Below are 20,017 nucleotides of genomic sequence, written 5' to 3' on the forward strand. Positions count from 1 at the left end.
CTAATTCTTAGTTTATTCAATTTCATCTCCTTGAGGCTGGTAGGTATGGAAATGAGGTCTGTTCTTTTTCTTTCTCTTTTTTTTTTTTGCCTGTGTAAATTGCAGCGATCACCTCAAGCCTTTTGAACAAGATTACCCAGATGGCCTTGCGTGGTGTGCCTGAAGTTTTATTTTCCTCCTTTGCCTGCTTTTCCTTCTTGGCTCCAGGGGAGAGGAGAGGGAGCTGAGAAGCCTCCTGAAGACTCTGGGCAAGGCCGGGAGGCAGCAGCTGTGGCAAAGAGAGATCTGGGGGAAGAAGAAGAAGAAGAAGAAGAGTGAGTTGGGGAGGGAGCGCTTGGGGGTGGATGAGACTGGTGCAGAGGGCGTAGTTGTGTGCATGTGTGAGAAGGGGGGGGGGGGGGGGCACTAAAATCTAAAGCTGAGAACACCAGCTATTATGAACACTACCCCCTACCTGGCTCGGCTGTCGAGGGGACCGGAATAACCCTTGGAGTACTCAAAGTGGGGGCTCGTGGGGTGAGTGCAGTCTGGATGGGAAACGGAAGAACTTGGATGTGGGGGGTGGGGGGTGCGGGGGGGCTGCTACGTGAACATGTGTTTGGAGTAAAGAGTTGTTTACACGACATCACCACATCACCAGTCACATTAGCTATACTTACAATTCAAACGGCTCCTGTAAACGTCGGGATTTGGTGAAAAGCGTGTTAAATAGCAACCGCCTGCCCAGGTGATCTTTGTTGTGTGCGAGTGGTGGGATTTGTCATTGGGTTTCCACTCAGCGTGCCCTGGACATAATCTGCTGCTGGTTTTTACCCCCGAGGAAGAATAACATTTTAATACATTAAGGTGGCACTGAGATAGAGAATTATGCAGCGTTAAAGTGTTCACCTGTTTATTATTCCAACATGCAAGCGCCTCCGTCCGCACTAATCTCCAAAAGAACACCCAACACCCAGATTGCTGATCTTGGCTTGGGGGCAACGCCGAGAGGAGATTCTCACCTGAGATAAGGCGGGGGGGGGGGGGGGGGGGGGGACAGGGAGAAGGAGGGTGAGGAGCTGCATATATCACTTAAACATACTTACAAAAGCAGGGTGTTGGAGGAAAGGCGGAGGGGAGACAGTGAGTCTTCCACTCCGTCCTCTAGAAGAGACACCCGTCCAAAAGAAATGCTTTTTATTTTTGGTGCAGACACTTTTGCAGGTGTTGTTTGTCAAGATTCAAAATGTAGCAAAGAAGAAATGAAATAACAAATGTCCCAGCACGTAACCCCCCCCCCATGGCCAGGCTTCTCCCAACACGGAAGAGTGTCGTTGGATCATAAAACCTTGTGTGTTCTTTCAGCGACAACCTCTCAACTGATGCCAAAGAGTCCACAGTCTCCTATCACTGTTTTCACTCCCTCCATGTGTTTGTTTTGTTAAGGTTTTTTGCTTTCCATCATAATGAATCACTTTTTTTTTTTCATCTTGTTCTTATTTATGCTCATGGCTGGAGGTAGAATGTAGTGGTTGATGAGGGGCTGAAATGAACTGAGCCTTAGCCTCAGCCCCGGGGGCTGGCGCATATCTTAGCATAAGTGATGGCTGACCGCAGGGCGAGAGCCGAGCTGAGAGCGCCCCGAGGACAGCAACTCTGACAGATCATGTATTTATAGGTCTGTTGAAAGACCTCTATTGTGTCCCACATAGCCTCGGAGCATGTCTGTCCTCTGTATTATAATAAAGCCGCTGGCCTTATCGCTATGATGGATGGGTGGCCCTCGAATGGCAAGCTCCAGAATCATTAGAGGACTTCTAACATGCAGGTCTACCCATGTGAAAGGCTGGCGCTACCGCTGAGCAATACACTGCAGTTGAGACCTTTTAATCAAGGATAGGTAGCCCTTATTAATTCTTACCCAAGGGAGGGAGGGAGAAAAGGGAGGAATGGAGTGAGGGAGGGGGCTGATGTTTGCTGATGTTTTCGCCGAAGGAGACTTTTGCAATTATCTTCAATGGCTTAAAACGCCCTCCAGGCTTTTTCAATACAGGTTAGAATGCTGCACCTATAGCATTTTGAGGCAGCGTCACCGGTCAGATCTCATTGCCGCTGACATTATTTACAGAAGCCAGCATTCCATCACACTTCCACTGAGCGATGCGGCTTCGGTGTAAAATGTGTGGCCCGTGAAGGTAGAACCGAGGACAGCATATGTATTAGGAGAGAAACTGTTTTTAAAAAAACACTAAACAAAAAAAAAAAAAAACAGAAAAGAGAAGACAAACTGAACTTGCTTGAATATGCTCCGCACCCGGAAAAAAAAAAAAATACAGCTTGACTTTTTTTCTGCGCCTTAAGCCTCACAAGCAGAGTGGTGTTTGAGCTGTTTCCCAATCTCATGTTCTTCTGTTACCTCTGGAGTAGAATATAAATGATTCCCTCTCAGTGTACAGTGTATGCCAAGGGGCCTGCAGCAACCATGGTCCGGTCTAAAATTCTTCACTGCAAGTGCACCATAACTCAAGGCATGACTGATAAATAAACAATGGGAAGTGCAGCATGTTTGCACTACCACAAATCCTCCACATGGAGCACTGTCACACGTTAGCCCGATCACCAGGAGGTGAGTAGATGGTCAAATGAAAGTTGGAGCAACAAATATCCAACGTTCAAGTGAGTAAAGCCAAGTGTATTCATTCCGTACCATGGTGCAGGATGTTTGTATATAGATCAGTAGAGAAAATGGTGGAAATGCACTGTACACTGACAGGAACTTAAATACTTCTAGTTTTAAGTATGTATCTGCAGTTTATTATGGTGAGTACCCATTTGATCCACTTTCCCTTGTTATTCAAATATAAACATTGTAAGGAAATTGAATCTGACCTATGTGATGACTTTTTCTCTAACAGGTTAAAACTTTGTGATGAGTCCTAAAGATTTCAATCCTTGTTTATTTCAAATTTGCAGATGTTAGCCAAAATAATGTACTCACTGAAATGGTGCGCATGGTAAACGTTATTCTTGGCAAGCATCAGCGCGTTTACCATTGTGAGCTTATGTTAGCATGCCGACATAATTATTATCTCACAATACCACTGTGCGTAAGGACAACCTAACAGTGTAGCTATTCTGGCTGTAGACATTAGTTGATCTACAGGTGCATTGTGTAATGTCTGCCCACATGTTTCAAACAAATAGGAGGCAGCATTTCACCACTTCCCACCCTGCTGCTGCTGCTGCTGCTGCTGTCCAGGTCTGGGGTGTGGGCAACGGGGAATGGACCCCAATGCAGACGTATCCCATCGCCATTGGAGAGAAGATCATGTGGGTATTTCATGGTCTTTACTCCATGATTTGAACATCTTCCAGCCTATTTCGTCTAACGATGAGCTGTAATTTCAAATGATCTATTTACTGTTTAATGACAAAATGAAAGGTCTGATGATTAAATCAGTGCAATAGAATGAATAATTGTATTCCTCTGATTTTGTGTGTTTTCATGTTCCAGCTTTAATCCTTAATGTTTCTGACTGAATGTAATTTGCCAGGCTCAACGCCCATGTGCCGTCCTCTTTCGTTGCCTTTTATACGCCTCCATGCCTCCACTGGTAACCCTGTGCTTAGCATCAAATTTCTGGGAATTGTGGGTAATTGCCCTGGGCAAAGTCTGTAGAAATCCAGACTTGCAGCCAATGTCCTTAAAGATTTCAAAATATCTGTGAAAGAGCCCTCAAACACGCCACAATTTGACAGTGGGACAGCCCCAAAGTTTCACAGACTTCACAGAGGCCAGCCTCAAGGTCTCAGAGTCAGTGACTGTGGACATTGGGATGGACACATTATCATCATTATCAAAAGCCTACAAGCTAGAGTCCAACACAATAAGCACAAAACAGCAGACAACAACAACACCAACAACAACAAAAAACACCCGGGACTGGTCGCCAGTCAATCACAGCGCTGACACAGAGCCAAACAACCATTCACTCTCAAAGTCACACACCTACAGGCAACTGTAGAGTCGCCGACTAACCTAATCCCCAGAGGATGTCTTCGGACGGTGGGAGGACCCGGGTACTCAAGAGCACCCACGGAGACACGGGGAGACACAGGGAAACCATGCAAACTTCACACAAAAAGGCCGCTTGGACCTTCTTGCTGTGAGTAGACAGTGCTCACCACCACACCAAGGCCCAAAACTCTATTTGGATTATTCATGTGGTGCTAAATAGCCAATGCTAATGTGCAGTCTCGTTTTAGACTCTAGCCATCTTTGTGTGACCCGGTAATATTTTATGAGCCAGAATAAACTGGAAAATCAAATCACAACAAATAAAAGATGAATAAAAGCCACCCAATACAATCAACACATGCAAGATGGCTGCTCTATCACTCCCCAGTTGGAACAGGTGATTGAGGGGATCGGCCCTCGCCAAGCAAGACTGATAAAAAATGCATTTCAAAGCATATTCAGGATTAAAAACTAAAAGGTAGAATTAAGCAGGGCTTACCCAATCAACTGCTCTCAGGTGTGTGAATCACCAGGATGAAATACCCAGGTACGCATCCATAAGCTCTGCTCCTTAACCTGGGTCCTAATAGCGGGCTGCCCTTTCACCTGCCTTGCCACATTTGCCTTTCCTGTGCCACACCAAGTGGGGGCCTTAACTTCAACGTGATTGACAGGCCCCCGGACGCTACAGTGACTCGTTACCCCGCGGGAGGTACGAGCAGTAAGGAGACGGGATGGGCCGCGGCTAGCTGGTTAGCTTCTGCAGCAATGCAACATAAAGACATCTTTGAAAAAATGTCTACGCTGTTCACATACTGTTGATGATTTTTCTCGTATATTCTCTGGAGTCTTCTGAAAATGACATTGTTAAAAGAAGCGTCTTGCGACTATTTCTGAGGAGTCAAAGAAACTATTAGAAAAGCTAATGCATTTGAACGAAGAAAGGCCATTGTTGGCTTTTGCTACTAGCCTTTAACCTCCGGTGTTATTTCACTTTACAAAAAAAAACGCTGCCAGAATATCCTGTCCCACCTAGATGACGTAACCACAATGGACGTTCTTAAAGCCTACTGGGTTACAATCTGTTGTACAATAAACGTGGATTATTACAAGCTGCCTTGGGGTCCCGCAAAACACAAAAAGAACTTTGGGAGCGTTGAAGTATGTGGTACTGCAGAAACTAGAGGAACGAGGGTTTCTCTTTTACATGCTGCCTTCATCTCATGCAATTTCAATCACAAGAACCCATCTGCACAGGTGCTGAGCTCCACTTTTTGTAATTAGACTGGCTCCTTTGTCACATTAAGACTTGTATTTCTATAACTCAAGCAAAGCCACTGTGACATATTATTCCAATGGAGACTGTACATTGAGCCATTATCCTACCAGCAAGTGTCCACCCAAAAACATTTGAGGCCTCAAAGACTGTGCAGGAATTCATCACACAGATGAACTAATTTCTCCACAAGAAATAATGTCTAGAAATATGTGGCCATTATATTATAATAAAGGTATTTATGAGCCTTCAATCTCACAGCCTCACTAGGCGATATCTTTGAAAATGTGAAATCAGCTCCGGAGGCTAAGGGAGGGGAAGGAGGAGAGAGAGAGAGAGACAAAGAGAGAGAAAGAGAGGGAGAGAGACAGCGAGAGAGAGAGACACAGACCGAAATGGCAAGGGAGAGGTGTGGGAGTTGTGTTTTGCTTTTTTGCCATGGGTTACATTTATAATTATCTTGCTGGCATGAAATGGCCGAGGGGCTTTTTCAATAAATAAAGGTAGGAGGCACCTACAGCACAGAATATTACCTACAGATCAACACAGAACAAGAGAGAGAGGACCGCAGATAGAAGAAGACTAAATCCAGAGTACAATGTAAGTCAGCTAATAAGTCCATTTAGTTCAGACTTTCTTTCGGAGCAGTAGCCACTGCTTGCACTGCGCTGCCCAAGTGAGCTCCATGAGGGCTGCAGATTTGAAGAGGAGGTGAACGAGTCCATCCACTGACCTTCACCAGTGGTGAGTAAGCAGAGCCTGGGGAGCGAGGGAAAGACGGCCACTTTCTCCGGGCCCTACTGTGCCTTTTGATGACTGGAAATAATCACTAGAGAGAAAGCGAGGGAGAGAGAGATGATCACAGAAGAGAGGAGGATCTCAAATGACTTTATTCTTCTCAACCATCGCCCCCCCCCCCCCCCCTCCCCCCTGCCCTTCTAAAGGACTGGAAGTCAGCCTCTTAATACCATTCATCTTTTCACCAACAGGCTGTGTCCGGAGAGGAGGATATCTCTAATTCCTTTTCAAGTTAGTCTGAATCCAGGAAGTGAGAAGAGATAAGGCTAAACAGGGTCTCATTATACATTATACTTAGGCTGCCCCACAGGTAACACACTTCACATAGGATGCACAAAAAAGTACAGCTGGATTAAACACTCATTCGGTCTTTTTCTCTCGCTCTCACACCATGTTTTATTTTAGGAGAACAACAACCATTTATATATAAACCTCATCCATTTGGATTCATGTAGCTTAACAAAGCTATATATATATATATATATCAGTTAATGGGATGAAAGAATTGATATAACTTTCATGTCTGAACAATAACCTGCAGCAAGAGAGGAAAGCAGCTAGCCTTTAAAATAAAATAAAAACAAGGTGTTTTTTTTTTTGGTGTGCTACGCTAAGCTCAGCAGCTGCCTGTAAATTTATATTTATTGTGGAGAAATGATAGTTATTTCCATCTTCTCATTCACTTACCCGAAGAAAAACTATTCAGGGTTAATTAGAAACTATTCATGAAACCTCTTTGCAAGTTAATGAAAATGACTTTTAAAATATTTATCGGGCAGTATTTGGCTCAATTTAAATTTTTAGACGATGGATAGTTATTAGGTTGAATATTGGAATTGTTGTATTTTGGTGTAAATCCATCTGTGATTCATCGCCTCAAACACATAAATGCTGAACTGAACTTATTTGAACTGCAAACTAAAATAGTTATCGCTGAGTGTTGAAACGTTTGATGTGAATACTTTGATTTGATGATTGAGAGCAAAGCCTCGCTGTGTACCACTCACAGTTGCACCTCTGGCCTATGAGAATAACAGTCAGTCAAAAGCGAATCTGGGGCAAAGGGGCCTGAAAGGGAGACATATAGCATAAACCGCAGATAGCCAAAGAAAGTGAAGATTCTGCCAAAAGGGATGAAGACAAGACGACAGGGCTCCATGTGGGATTTCACTTTGGCTTTTGGCCCTGCGGGGATATGTGGAAGCACAACTGACAGGACTTGCGTGGAGAAGTCGGCTTCATTCAATATAACTAAGTAAAGAATGCCCCATGCAGCCACCGATGCACCAGCAGGAATCCTCCGAGGTAAAATATTGCCGCGGTAAGAGTTAGCTTTAGAGAGCTAAAACCACAAAACAAAAATTTGACCCTAAACGCGTTCAGGATGCGATTAAGACTCTTCAGTTAGGATCGATGCAGGTTATATATTGGGACTGAGGGAATTCGTTTGTAACTTTGTGTACAAAACAGTGAACAGACACCAGGACAACTTTAGTTGAGATTTATTTCACTTTGTTCTTTTTTTTGCTACAATCCTCTTTACTCAAATCTAGGGAGCGTAGGTGGGTCAGTCATGTTAGAAATACTTTATATCCAACTTCATATCAATATGCGCAACAAGTAAAAGTGATCTTGGATTGGGGTGGTACAATAATCTGTTCAGTCACGTCTGAGGCAAGTTTGCTTTAAAAAGATTCAATGTAAAAAACACAAACACATATACAATGATCAAATTTACAGGTTATGACTCTGTTATGAATATTATGATTCAATAATTCCAAAGCTAGTACATGGGGGGTGAGTGGTTCATACTCCCCAATGAGGCAAATGGTGTGAAGTTATAATCTACTGAAAAAAAATCTTTATTCGTACAGAATGGTCCGGGATTTCCGGGTGTCATTTTAATGATGCTAATTTCAACTATTTAATGTTATAATCTAATAAAATAACTTCCATTAAAGTAATAAAAAAAAAAAAATCCACTTCATTGGTATCACAATATTTAACGTCATGATAATTGTGAAAAAACACGCGTTGTTGAAACTAACTGTTTATGACAACTGAGACATTCTGTACTGTAAGCAACAACTTATTGACCTTTATACAGCGAGGGATAAAAACAGACTTGATTTGCCAGACACTTTGCCAGTGACATCAAAATCAAGTCACTGGTAACAAGCTATGGAAGATACTACATAAGCAATAAAAGCCTTTTTTAAATTTATATGGGTATGGTAGAAATCATATTCAACCTAATGTAGGCTCCAAGTTTTAAAACAAACTTTTTTTGGGGATCCAGCGTATATAAATCCTTTTTTAATTGGTTTATGGGGGGCTCGACATTCACAAATGTCCTTGCAATCTCAAACTTAACAAACGTCTTGTATCTTCTTATGGCAAAAAAATCTCCCCTCCTTTTTAAATTCTCTAGATGGTTCTCAAGTTTAAGAAAACAAAAACATCAACAAGGAAACAAAAAAACAAAAAAAAACAGTCCACAGAGCTCTGCAGCGTGGAGCGCTCTGCCGCCACAGAAAAAAAGTCTAGCACCTCCTGCTGCTCGGGAAGTTTCTAGTCCAGCTGCTCCTGCTTTATCCTGTTTGAATTGGAACCTCGCTGACTCGTCCTCCTCAGTTCCCTCCTCAGGACATACTCGCTGAATTGGGACGAGTCCACGCCTCCGCCGCAGGAGCCGGCGATCTCGAAGCCGCGTTGCTGGAGGCGCTCTAGGACCTGGAAGAGGTGGAATGAGAGTAGAAGGAGAGAAGATGTCAGTGGAGACGTAAGAGCATCGTCTTTTATGAGCCGTCACTGCCAACCGCTTTCAAGAAGCCCCCTAAAAAAAAAAAAATCACCCACGGAAGAGGCTAAGACACGAACGTCTTTTTGTCCCCAGGAAAACTGGAGAGGACAGAATCATCTGAAAGCCCTTTCTTTGGTGTGTTGCAGCGTTGGAGAAACTGCTGTGAGACCTTCACCAGGAGCCTCTCGCTTCGCCCCGTGCCTCATTTTCATTGTTTCGTTGCGTGTTTGTCGGCGCGCCCCGTGAAGCCGGTCCTGATCATGCAGCCTTGCAGACATCTACAGACGTGCCCGGGGGGGGGGGCATAGGAGGGGGGCTGTAGGATCACATTCCAATGAAGAGGCCCCAGGGAGCTGTGAGGCTTTCTCTCTGCCACTTGGCTCAATGTGGGCCGCCGAGCAAAAAAAAAAAAAAAAAAAAAACGCCTCTCCCCATTTCTCCCCCAGCCCCCCAGGCCCAAGCCTCCGTCAAAACTACAAAGGTCCCCCTGCTGCTGGCAGCTCTCTCTGCCCCCTCCCTTCCTTCTCTCCAAAACCCCCGCCCTGCCTCCATTAGCCGCAGATACAGCATCCACCGCCGGCGTGCTTTAATAACCAAACAGGATTATGGGCCCTGCCTGGGGACAACCTGCCAGGGAGCATGCTCACTCTCTTGCTTGCTCTCCACGACTCACACACTTCACAGACGGGTTTGTTTGTGTGTGTGTGTGTGTGTGTGTGCGCGTCTTCCGAGGGAGATTTGACTCCCTCAAATGGAGACACAGTCCAACGTCATTGCGAAACCTTTTCCAATGTGCCTCTACCCGATCGTTTATTGATGCGGATCGGAGCAGTTTACCATCAATGAATTAGTGTAATCTTCAATATGTAACCAGGGGAATACAATATTGGCAAATGCATTCTGAATATAGAAGATGAATTGAACACTTTGTGTAGACAAAGCGTTATTATTCTTATTAGAGTATTGTTTAAGCTTGACATGGATGGTTTCCCTTCTCATTACCTCTGAAATGATCATTTTAAATCCTTCAATACAGAATATATCATGATATATTTGGATGATAAAATACTGGAGTTTGGAGTTTTGCTCCTCTAGAAACCACAACTTCCCCAACAGTTTATAAGTCGTGATTAAAAAAACAGTAAAAGGTATTTTTGATTGGCACAATAACCTCATATGGCATATCTACTTCTCTAACCTATTACTATGTATTCTTATTATTATTCTTTATTCGGTGTAGAACTACTACCATGCAAATCCTCAAGGGATTGCATCTTGTGGATCTGCAGATCGATTATTTGGTAAGACATCTTACCAGAAATGTCTGCCGTAGTGTTTCGCTGCATCCTGACACGCCCACTTCCCCTTTCTGTTTGCCACCTCAGTTTGAGGATCACGTGACTCTATACTGTGATTCAAGAGGTCAGCTGCTTACTTGATGGGTTGAAATCCAACTTGAACCCACTTACTGTTCCTTTTGCGTATGTCGGCGCCGAAGCCAACAATTGAGATGACTTATGGATTAAGCTGATTGGTTTCGCATCCATTCATACACACGAGAAGGGTGAGTCGAGGACCCAGTTATGAGCTCTGCCAAAGGATGCGTGATATTGAAGCTGACCGTCCACCGGCTCCGGAGACGAAGACCGAATCATTATTGCCGTCAGATCACAGAAAAGTGAAGATAGATGTAAACTTGCGTAATGATGACTTTCTAAATTGATGCTTTGATGAACTCCTCAAAGAACTCCCTCTTTTTCCGCAAGGCTGTTCTTGTGACTCGATTAGATTAATAAAAGATATGATTTTGAAATCAGTAAAATTAAAAAAGTCTACAGCATTACTGCGGATGAAGAAAAATAAATCGGGGTGAGCAGATCATCACCTCTGTCAATGCCTGGGGCACAAAAATGTAGAAAAGCATACTTTTAGTGTTTCTACTTATTGAGAAAAGTTTAGGCGAGATGCCCCCCCCACCCCCCCCCCCCCCCCCAGCGGCCCACGCTCCTCATTACCTGGACAGAGTTGAGGTGGCAGTACCCGTTGAGTGGGAAGCGGATGACGTGCGTGGAGTCATGGTTCCAGCCGGCATTGACAGAGTTGCACATGACGTCGCCGATCTCCGGAAACACGTCTTCGATGAGGGCCTTGTCCCCGCTGAGCGTGATCCTCTCGCCCAGGTCAGGCGCCACGCGCACCACCAGGCACTCGCAGGGGCGCGACACCCGGCTCAGCTCCTGGTCCTGGCGCCAGCTCTCCAGCTCAGCCAGCATGGGCTGCAGCTGGAAGTACCGCGCCTCCTCGTACAGCAGGCTGTAGTCCTGTTGGGAGACGGCGCCGCCGACACGTCAGGATATCGTGTAGGTCTGTATGGCCAGCGGGTTTCAAAACGCCGACCATGTGAGCCCATATCAGGGCTCATGTCTAATAAAAGTTATTATGTCCAAATAATAATGAAACGGTTTCTATTTAATCGCCATTTTAAGTGAAGGTGAATGTAGTCGTTTTTTCATACACGAGAGTTTGTGGAGAATATATAAAGCAGAGTGTATAAATATCTACCACAATGAAACTGTGAGAACAGTATGTGACTCATGCTGGGTCATAACGGTCAACAGTGGGAGGGCTGTGAGCTTTTCTGCATACTTTGGGTTGTGTCAGTATCCTAATATAATGTGTGGAAAAGGCATTCGAGTTTTCATTTATAGATTGTCAAAATTGCCCATAGTTGTTTCTGTTATACATTCTATATGTTTCTGTTATTCTGTATATATATATAAGCTCTGTAATTGCAGAAGTAAATATATATATTGTACAATACGTCTCCTTTATTTAAAGGCAGAGATCAGTTCACGGTTGTGATTCTCTCTCGGATGTGCACCATAAACCAAAAGGAATGCGCAAAGTAGTTTTAAAAACGGCTGTTCTACATGAACAAGCAATAAACCCAGGCGAAAACACCATTCAGCAGAAATTACAAAGGATCTAGAGTAGAGGAGACTCGGTGCGACATGTAACACAGGGTTGCATGTGGTGAAGGAGCAGATCCTTTTACCCGCAGGACTGCAGGGTCTGAGTATCACCACACTCGAGTTTTCTCAGGCTCCTCTCCGAATCTGCTCGATGTGAACGTAACCTCAGGTTGAACTTCAGTCGCTCTTTTGTCTTTGCTTGTTTGAGCCGACACACTTTGCAGTGATTGAGTCACGCTGCGGACAGTCCATCAGATAATGCGGTTATTTGTTTCCTCCCGGGGGCAAGTTAAGTAATTACTGACTAAATGACACATAAGAGTAATAAAAGTGTGGGGGGGGGGGGGGGGGGGGTGGGGGAGAAGTAATGCTAATGTCCCACATACAGTGTCACCCTTGATGGACACTCGGCTCAAGAACACGGAGCGCTGATGAAATCTGCCATATCTATTTGCCTCCATCTGGACTTGTGTTTTCTCCTTCTGACAATCTTCAGTCACTAAGACCTGGAAGGGACCAAAACCAGAAGAGTAAATGCGCTACGATCTACGAGCTAGCTCTTTAGCATGGGGACCGTTTGCAGCAAGTCGAGGAGCGCCCGGCGACCAAATGCTTTCCACGGCCTGAGCGTTTATTGTGTGCGACTGCTGACTGGCTGACTGGCTGACTGGCTGACTGCTGACTGGCTGACTGGCTGACGGGCCTTTACAGGTTTCCACGACGGACTCCCACTCACTTTGAAGTCTTCTGGGATGAGGAGCTTGGACGTCCTGAGGAAGTTGAGGATGTAGCGGAACATGTGTCCATCCCTGTCGATGAAGTAGTGCTGCTTCAGGCTGTCCAGGACTATGGGCTCCGTGCCATCAAAGAGACGACCGATTCTAGGGTCGGGGGAGGGGGGGGGGGGGCAGAGAGGGAGCGGGGGGGACAACACGTCAACATTGTCAATTTCAAATGCCTTGATATATTGCGTTAGTTGTGAAATAATAGAATACATTGTCCAGAAACTGCCCTTGAGTTTATGTTTCCAGGGAGACAGAAACAAAAAATGATAATGTTAAGCAGTTGCATAAGCAAAGGGATGTGACTCAATCATTGTCTCAAGCTCTGAAATGTTTTTTTACACCTTCGCACAGACGTGAACACTTTACCGAGCTCCTGACACGCATCAACCACGATGAGAAGGAAGGAAGGAAAATAATGAAAGACAGACGGAAGGAAAGAGTGAACGAAAGAAGGCGAGAAAAGATGAAAAACAGAGGTGGTCTGAAAAGGTCAGGGCCAGCTGGTAGCTGATTGCCTGAGGCAGGGTGCCAGTCACCCTCGGGCCCCCGGCCCCCAGCGACAGTTCGGCCTCCCAGCCTCCAGATGGCCCCCCATGCCCTTTGGCCCTTTACTGCTTGCCGTGACATCTGTCAGAATAACCCAGGAAGCTTTTGTCTGCGCGCTGCATTCTGCACTCCGACAAATTGTTTACCCGCCCCGGAATAACTGTGGGCTTCACCAAGACGAGGAAATTCTGTGATACGACCCGCCGAATCCAGAAGCAACTGCCGCCGCAGCTTGGTTGGGTGGGAGGAGTAAACATTTCGTTTATACCCAGTCTCTCCGCCAAGTGCACCCATGAGACATTTCCGTGATTTGACGAGAGGTGACATTTGACTGTTGAATGTCACAGGATGACATTAAACATTAAACAGGATGACATTCTGACGCTGAGAAATCGGGCTCGAAAAGGAAGACGCCAGAATCGCTCCGCAACCCCCCTTCCCTCTCTCAAGCTGAGAGCGAGGCACAACAATTCACTACCAGCCCCCACCCCCCCCCCCCCCCCCCCCCCAACCCCCCAACATTATTCCACACATGAAACACAGATGCACAGCAGAGCACACTCACCGGGATTCTGGGAATTTTGTCAAGGTGGCCAGGCTGCTGGTGTACATGTGCCCCCCCACATCAATGTGCACGGGGGCGTTGGACTTGGTGAGCTGTGCAGCTGTTGGGATGCCCTGGTTGCTCAAGGGAGACACCGGTGATCGAGTGATCATGGGCCTGGACATGCTGGAGCGATGATCCTGTAAAACACCACAGAGGGGACAAAAGAATCGCTCAATTCAAAACACGGGGGGGACACAGTTGTTAATATTGAGGGAATTACAATTTCTGAGGGGAAGAAACCCCCCCAGGTTTTTTTTTATATTTCTGCAACACGGCACACTCCCCAGGCTGGAGTGCAGAGTGCGAGGGAAGATTTTCATCTCTGCAAGTGAGATCAGCCTGACCTTGACCTGGATGTTGCCAAAAATCCACGAGCACCCGTTCCTGTGGGCCATTATCTCCAAAACCAAATTAATTTGGAGCATTCATTTCGTAGAAATGAGCAATAAAGACTCTATAATAGGATTCGGGGAGACTGTTAACCTACAAACACCATTAAGAGACAATGTCTGTGAAGCTCTGAGAAGAGAACTACTTCTGCTAAAGTGTCAGACCCTGAGTGAAGGTGGCAGTCTGAGACACCTCAGTCTCTGGGGACTTTCAAAGAGTTGGAGATCGCAAACAGTCTGTGAAAAAACCGAAAGCAGGAAACGCGCGTCTGTGCGTGCGTGCGTGCGTGCGTGCTATTCTAATAACGTGACAATAGTGCGCACTCCGCGCATAAGGACCGCAGGAAGACAATCTATTAGCACAGCGGAGCCAATAAAACCAGTGTGTGTCGCTTCGCATCCTCCAGCAAAGCGCATAATCTCTACTTCTTTTTCTGAATCTCCCTCCCGCGCCAAATCGGACTTTTACGCGTTTACCTGCGCCGGCATCACCGTGTTGGGAGAGGAAGTCACCGAGTGGTCGTTTTGCTTGAGAGACGCTGCGGGAAGCGGCTCTCCTCTCATCGCGTACATCAGCGGGGGCTCCCTGCACTCCGACGCCCGGATCGGCAGCCGCTTGAGGGGAGCGTGCGCGGACTCGTCCGCGGAACCGATGGGACGCGGTCGCTTCCTCGCCTTCTGGTGCGTTAAGTCCATGATGTCCGTGTCGTCCATCGCGGCGCGGGCGTTCGTGACGGTGACGGATGGGACGCGGTCGGCGCAAGGAGCGAGAACGGAGAGCACCGGGGAGCACCGGGGGGTGGGGGGGGGGGGGAGAGAGAGAGCTGCGCCGTGGCTGTCACGCGGAGCTGCTTCCTCGCAATGGCTGGGAGAAGTCAAAGCCCCCGACAACATTAGCATCGGAGCGCCTGCGGCTCTTCTGGGCTGTCGCTGTTTCAGCGGCAGGTATGGATGTCGCATTTTCAGAATAAAACAAATCCTTCCCAACACACACACACACACACTCACACAAAAGGGGACCGTCTATTTATAAGAGTCACACCTGGCCTTTGCCCTTTTGCATTTGTTTATTTCACCGTCCTCCTGCTCATCAGCCGTTTTAAACCCTCCTCCAACACCACAAAGCCCATAGTTCAGTGAAAAGAACGACACCAACAACAACAACAAAAACCCACACACACCCAAGCGGGGACCAACCCACTCAGGTGCCCCCTGTGACACCCACCACCCACAAACACACATCCCTCACAAGCACCTGCCTGCTGATCCTAATCTTGACAATCACACACGAGGATACACAGCGAGACCGTTTCCAGTTGTCCGTATGCAAAAGCACTCATTTCCTCATTTATTTCATGTTTGAATTTTGAACTTAAGTGACCCTCCCCCCCCCCGGGGGCCCAAATAGAGACTACTAGAGACAGCTGTCTGTCCATCACAGGTGACAGGTGAAGGGATGCACCCGCATCCTTTTCCTTCCCGATACCCGAGCTTTGGGTATCAGCCGGCACCGCTCCATGCGCGTGTTTAATCAATAAGCTAAATGCCTCACTAAAAGTCGATACCAAGTTGGACTTAACTTAGCTATCTCAGCTTGCTGAAAAAAAAATGTAACGCATTATTACTTATTTAAATGTACCCGGTGCCTCTCTAACATCGTGATGAGTTCCACATTCAGTTACTGGCTGTTGACAGTGAGACAAACGACCTCCGCGTTTTGAAAACGCCGCTGATGACATCACGGCGTGTAACAAAAACAGACCGCCACATGTCCAATTGCTGTTAAAAGTAATGCCACAGCACTCTGCTGGGCCGTGCCTCCCCCCCCCGCACCCCGTTCCCCCTTATACAGCGAATACAGGGAATCCACAAATTTTAATAACATTCACATTCAAATTAATTAGTTCAACCACTGGCCTTAAAACATCCACATCCCAGCTTCTCATTGGCAGCGGGAGTTTCACACCTAGATACCCAATTAGCAATTAAGCTTGCCTTTGAGTGCAGGCCTCCAATGCGGTGTGTGATCCCGGTCTGATTTGCATGCCGCTTGTGCATGCGCTGATAAGCGCAGGCAGCAGCCATACATAGTTTTAAAATTCAACTCCAGAATCCCTTGCAGAAGGCAAAGGCCCCCGCGGGGCAAAAGAGAGAGAAATCACATGGCTGCTCTTCAAAAGGGGACCTGTGTAAGGCAGCCGGCAAAGTGCGTGGGATCACACTCAGAATGCAGGTAATTTGTTCCCTGACTAATTTCTGGAGATGGTGTGTGTGTGTGTGTGTGAGAGTGTGTGTGAGTGTGTGCCTGTGGAGAGTAAGTTCTGAAAACAGCTTGGTTGGAATTGGATTTCCTCAAAGCCTTGTCATCGCAAAGGTGGATTGAGTGTAAAATCTGTAAGGCATTATGGAAAATTGCTGGGGAGAGAGAAGAGGTAGTGAAAGGGAACGGGTGGTTGGTTGGTTGGGCAGGTGGGCGAGCGACTGGGGGGGGGGTTGATTTGTGGGAATGAGCTCTTGTATCTTGAAATCACTCCGAACACATGTGCCTTTCTCTCAACGCACTGTCCGATGCACTTAACAGTTCAAAGGTCACAGACGCCAAGCTTCCAGACCACACCTGTGCCACGCCAGCACATCTCCTACCTGTCGCGGGTTTCGAATCCACAGCGAGGTGCTGCAGAAGCCCCCCCCCCCCCCCCCTCATGCGAGGGGTGTTCGTACAGACGCGGTCCCAAAGTCTTTGGACCTGTCTGGAGTTTGCTCTTTTCCTTCGGCTTGTGTCGTTTCGTTGCACAAACAGATCTAACGCCGTCGCAGTGCATCGACACGGGGAGCATTCAGGCTGCCGCAGATAACTCCTTTGACTCCACTGCTTATTTTGCTTTCTTCTTCTTCTTCTTCCATCACAGTCTTTCATGCCTTATATGTAAAAATCATCATGTTAACATCTCCTTTACATCTCAGGGAACAGACACCAAAGCTGTTTGCACATTCAAAGTGCCTCACTGCTGTTGCAATAATCAAAGGGCCATGTTGGGATCAACACCAGCAGCAAGCCGGCTCTCAATTTTCCGAAACCACAATGCAGCTCTTGAGTGTTTTGACGTATCGCACAAGACACAATTAGCATTTCAGATCAGAGCATTAACATTCAGTTTGAGGCAGGCATACTGGTATTTACATAATCTGGATGGGTTGTTTCTGCTTTGCTGCCCCGTGGCCATTGGTTTCAAATGTCCACGCACAGACAAACTGCAGACTGTGGGTTCAATCCAGTCACTGCTGGCTGTGCAGGTAACCAACAAAGAAACATAGGTAGTGAGTCTGTCGTAGCCGAATGCTTTTTTTTTGTTGTTTTTTTTTGGGTGGGCTGGTTGTCTGCTCAGTCTCACTTTGGATTTAATAAACGTTCGTTGGACCATTCAGAGATATGCAGGAGTAAAGAGTTCAACGTTCACAAACAACGTGCATTGTTTTGGTAGGTGAACATTAATGCAGACCCAGATTAATCGGGTTCATCTGGAAAGTCACAACTGCAAGAGGCAAGTATTACTTGTGGCGACACAATGCAGGATGTGATGGGCACGCAGCTACTTTGACGTCCAGTGGGAGGGTGCAGAGGTTGCCTTCTGCCCAGCGGAAAGAAAAAGTTAGCAGAGGAAAGCGGCCTCAGCGACCTGCTCCTGAGCCGAGAGGAGTGTGTTTTTCTGGACACACCACTTTATAACTGTGGAAAGTGAAATGTGGGGAATAATCGCCTGCACTGCCTCTGGATCACGGGCCGTCCGACCTCAGTTCTACAGAACCCGCCAAGGTCTCAGAAACTCAAAGCACTCTGTTGTCGACTCCTGAAACACACACAGCCGTCCCCCTGAGTTTCGTTGCAGGCGAGGCCCGCTTCAACACCAGCCTTTGTGGCGTTACTGTGGCAGTGCATCAGCATGACCTCACGGATACGGAAGCGTGATCTATGCTCGCTGGCCGCCGGCGGTTGGAGACACTGGTGTGTGTTCACAGGCGGCACTGTCCCAGGGCAAAGGAGGAGCCGAAATAGCACGAAATATAACAACAGTATTCCCCTCCAACTTAAGTTAACTGATCGCTGTGTAAACATGTGTGTTCTACCAGAGTAGTCTGATGCTCCGAGTAAAAGTGCAAAAGGTGGTTTTGTTATTACAGCGCCACCATGTGATCAGTCCCCGACAGCCGACATCTCAATCTTTTTTTCAGTTTAGGAAAAAATAAATGTATTCGTGCGCCCTCTGAAACTGGTGAAACCAAGTAGTGGCATTCATTGCAGGTGACCTGAAGTTAGAGGCTTTTGTTTTAATGCCCTGAAGAGTCTCCTCCTCCCTGCAGCACAGTCACAAATACAAAGACACCAAATGCTATCTTTTTGGGTTGTTCGGGTTGAAGGCAATACATTCACATTAATAACTCTAAGCAACTCATGAGATGTTTATTTAGATGTAAAAAAAAATGCTTCGATACGCGACATGGGTTCAGATTAGTACTTAGTAAACTATATTTGCCAATTCGCAGTCGGAGCCTGAAGTCGATTACGCACGGCGCGGTCAACGAGACACGAGAGGACAGGGGACAACGTTCAGTCTCCGTTTAGATACACGTTAGCATCTCAACTATTAAAGCACGATTCACATGTTCGGCGTCGACACGTGTGAAAGGCACATCCCGTTTCACAGAATACGAAGAAGAAGAAAAAAACGCCCGCGGCAAAATTACTCCACAATGGCGTCTTTCATTAGATGATCTGGGACAGCCAGGAAATGGAACTGTCTCACGATCAAACTGCGTTTAAAAACGTAAAATCATTCCACGAAAACGAGAAAACGCGGGTTTTGAGTAAGTTATGAGCAAGTTGTACAGCGACAGCAGCGCGGACCGGCGCAATGTGGCTTCGGAAGGTGAACGGCGCCAGGAGCGAATTCACACGACGGACGAGTGGAGCCTTTTCCCGACACGATCGCCGTCTAACCCGCCGTTTCTTCTCAAACCACATGAACCACGTCCTCGTTTATCGCAGCCCCGCGCACACATTTGTCCAGAAACAATATCCAGGAAGAGGTTAAATCTTTCTTCTTCTTTTTTTTTAAAGAACTGAACTGCTCGAATCGCTTGGCACATGCGTAAAAGCTGCTGCGCCTCCACGTCCCAGTCCACCCAGCCTCGGAAATAGCAGCAAACCGAATAAATCTCCGCTTACCTGATACATAGAGCAGCATAAAGTATCTTTTTGGGCACCTTTTCCCCTCCGATTTGGCCCACGAGCTGCTTCTCTTCCTACACCAGTGAGAAATGCAATAGCTTGGCTAAGGTAGACAGAACAAAATACTGAGAATACTTGCTCCAGGGCTCCGAAACCCCTCAAGGCAAAGATCAGGATACAATTAGCTCATGTCTCTGCCCCAGTCTAAACCAATCTGCAGAATAAAAAAATAAAAAAAACTTCCAGCAGAGGAAGAGATCACAGCAGCAGTTCCACAGTCTTTGTTGAGTTTATGTTTTTTTTAATAAAATCAAATAAAAGACATCTTTTTTTTCTGCATTTACAACACCCTCACTCCTCCTGCCTCCAACTTGCCTATTGCCTCCCTCTCGCAGAGAAGCTGATTTTAATCGTTATGATTAGTTTTGATGTAACGTTCCCCCGGGCGATTGCTACAAATGGATGGAGCGTTTCTTTGCCAGGGAGGAAAAGCAGCAGATGATGATAATTATATAGATTGTTGGTGGAGTCCTTTGATTCTCCCCCCCCTCCTCCCTCTCCCCCCTTCCACACACACACTTTACCTCTCTTAACATCTAATCTATCTGTGTGTGTGT

The 20,017-nt window shown here is 46.5% G+C and overlaps 1 protein-coding gene across 2 annotated transcripts; it reads right to left on the reverse strand.

Annotated features, from left to right (window-relative positions):
- Window positions 1-7,557: 7,557 nt before the first annotated feature.
- kctd1 (potassium channel tetramerization domain containing 1) lies at window positions 7,558-19,771 on the reverse strand. 2 transcript variants are annotated; one of them, XM_037459381.2, is made up of 5 exons: window positions 19,398-19,771; window positions 13,743-13,921; window positions 12,583-12,727; window positions 10,890-11,195; window positions 7,558-8,804 (listed from the first exon to the last, which is right to left on the reverse strand). In XM_037459381.2, the coding sequence occupies exons 1-5, from the start codon at window positions 19,404-19,406 to the stop codon at window positions 8,643-8,645; spliced, it is 801 nt and encodes a 266-aa protein (XP_037315278.1). In that variant the 5' UTR covers window positions 19,407-19,771; the 3' UTR covers window positions 7,558-8,642. The 2 variants fall into 2 exon arrangements, with proteins under 2 accessions (XP_037315278.1, XP_037315277.2); XM_037459380.2 differs by lacking the exon at window positions 19,398-19,771 and adding an exon at window positions 14,651-15,493.
- Between the last annotated feature and the right edge of the window lie 246 nt (window positions 19,772-20,017).

This window comes from Pungitius pungitius, chromosome 15, assembly GCF_949316345.1.
Source record: "Pungitius pungitius chromosome 15, fPunPun2.1, whole genome shotgun sequence".
Taxonomy (NCBI): Eukaryota; Metazoa; Chordata; class Actinopteri; order Perciformes; family Gasterosteidae; genus Pungitius; species Pungitius pungitius.

Coding starts and splice junctions, on each gene's coding strand:
- kctd1 (XM_037459380.2), bottom strand. CDS start 15,133: ATGCGACATCCATACCTGCCGCTGAAACAGCGACAGCCCAGAAGAGCC. Junction 13,922..14,650: donor ACACGGTGATGCCGGCGCAG/GTAAACGCGTAA, acceptor GGTGTTTTACAG/GATCATCGCTCCAGCATGTC. Junction 12,728..13,742: donor ACAAAATTCCCAGAATCCCG/GTGAGTGTGCTC, acceptor CCCCGACCCTAG/AATCGGTCGTCTCTTTGATG.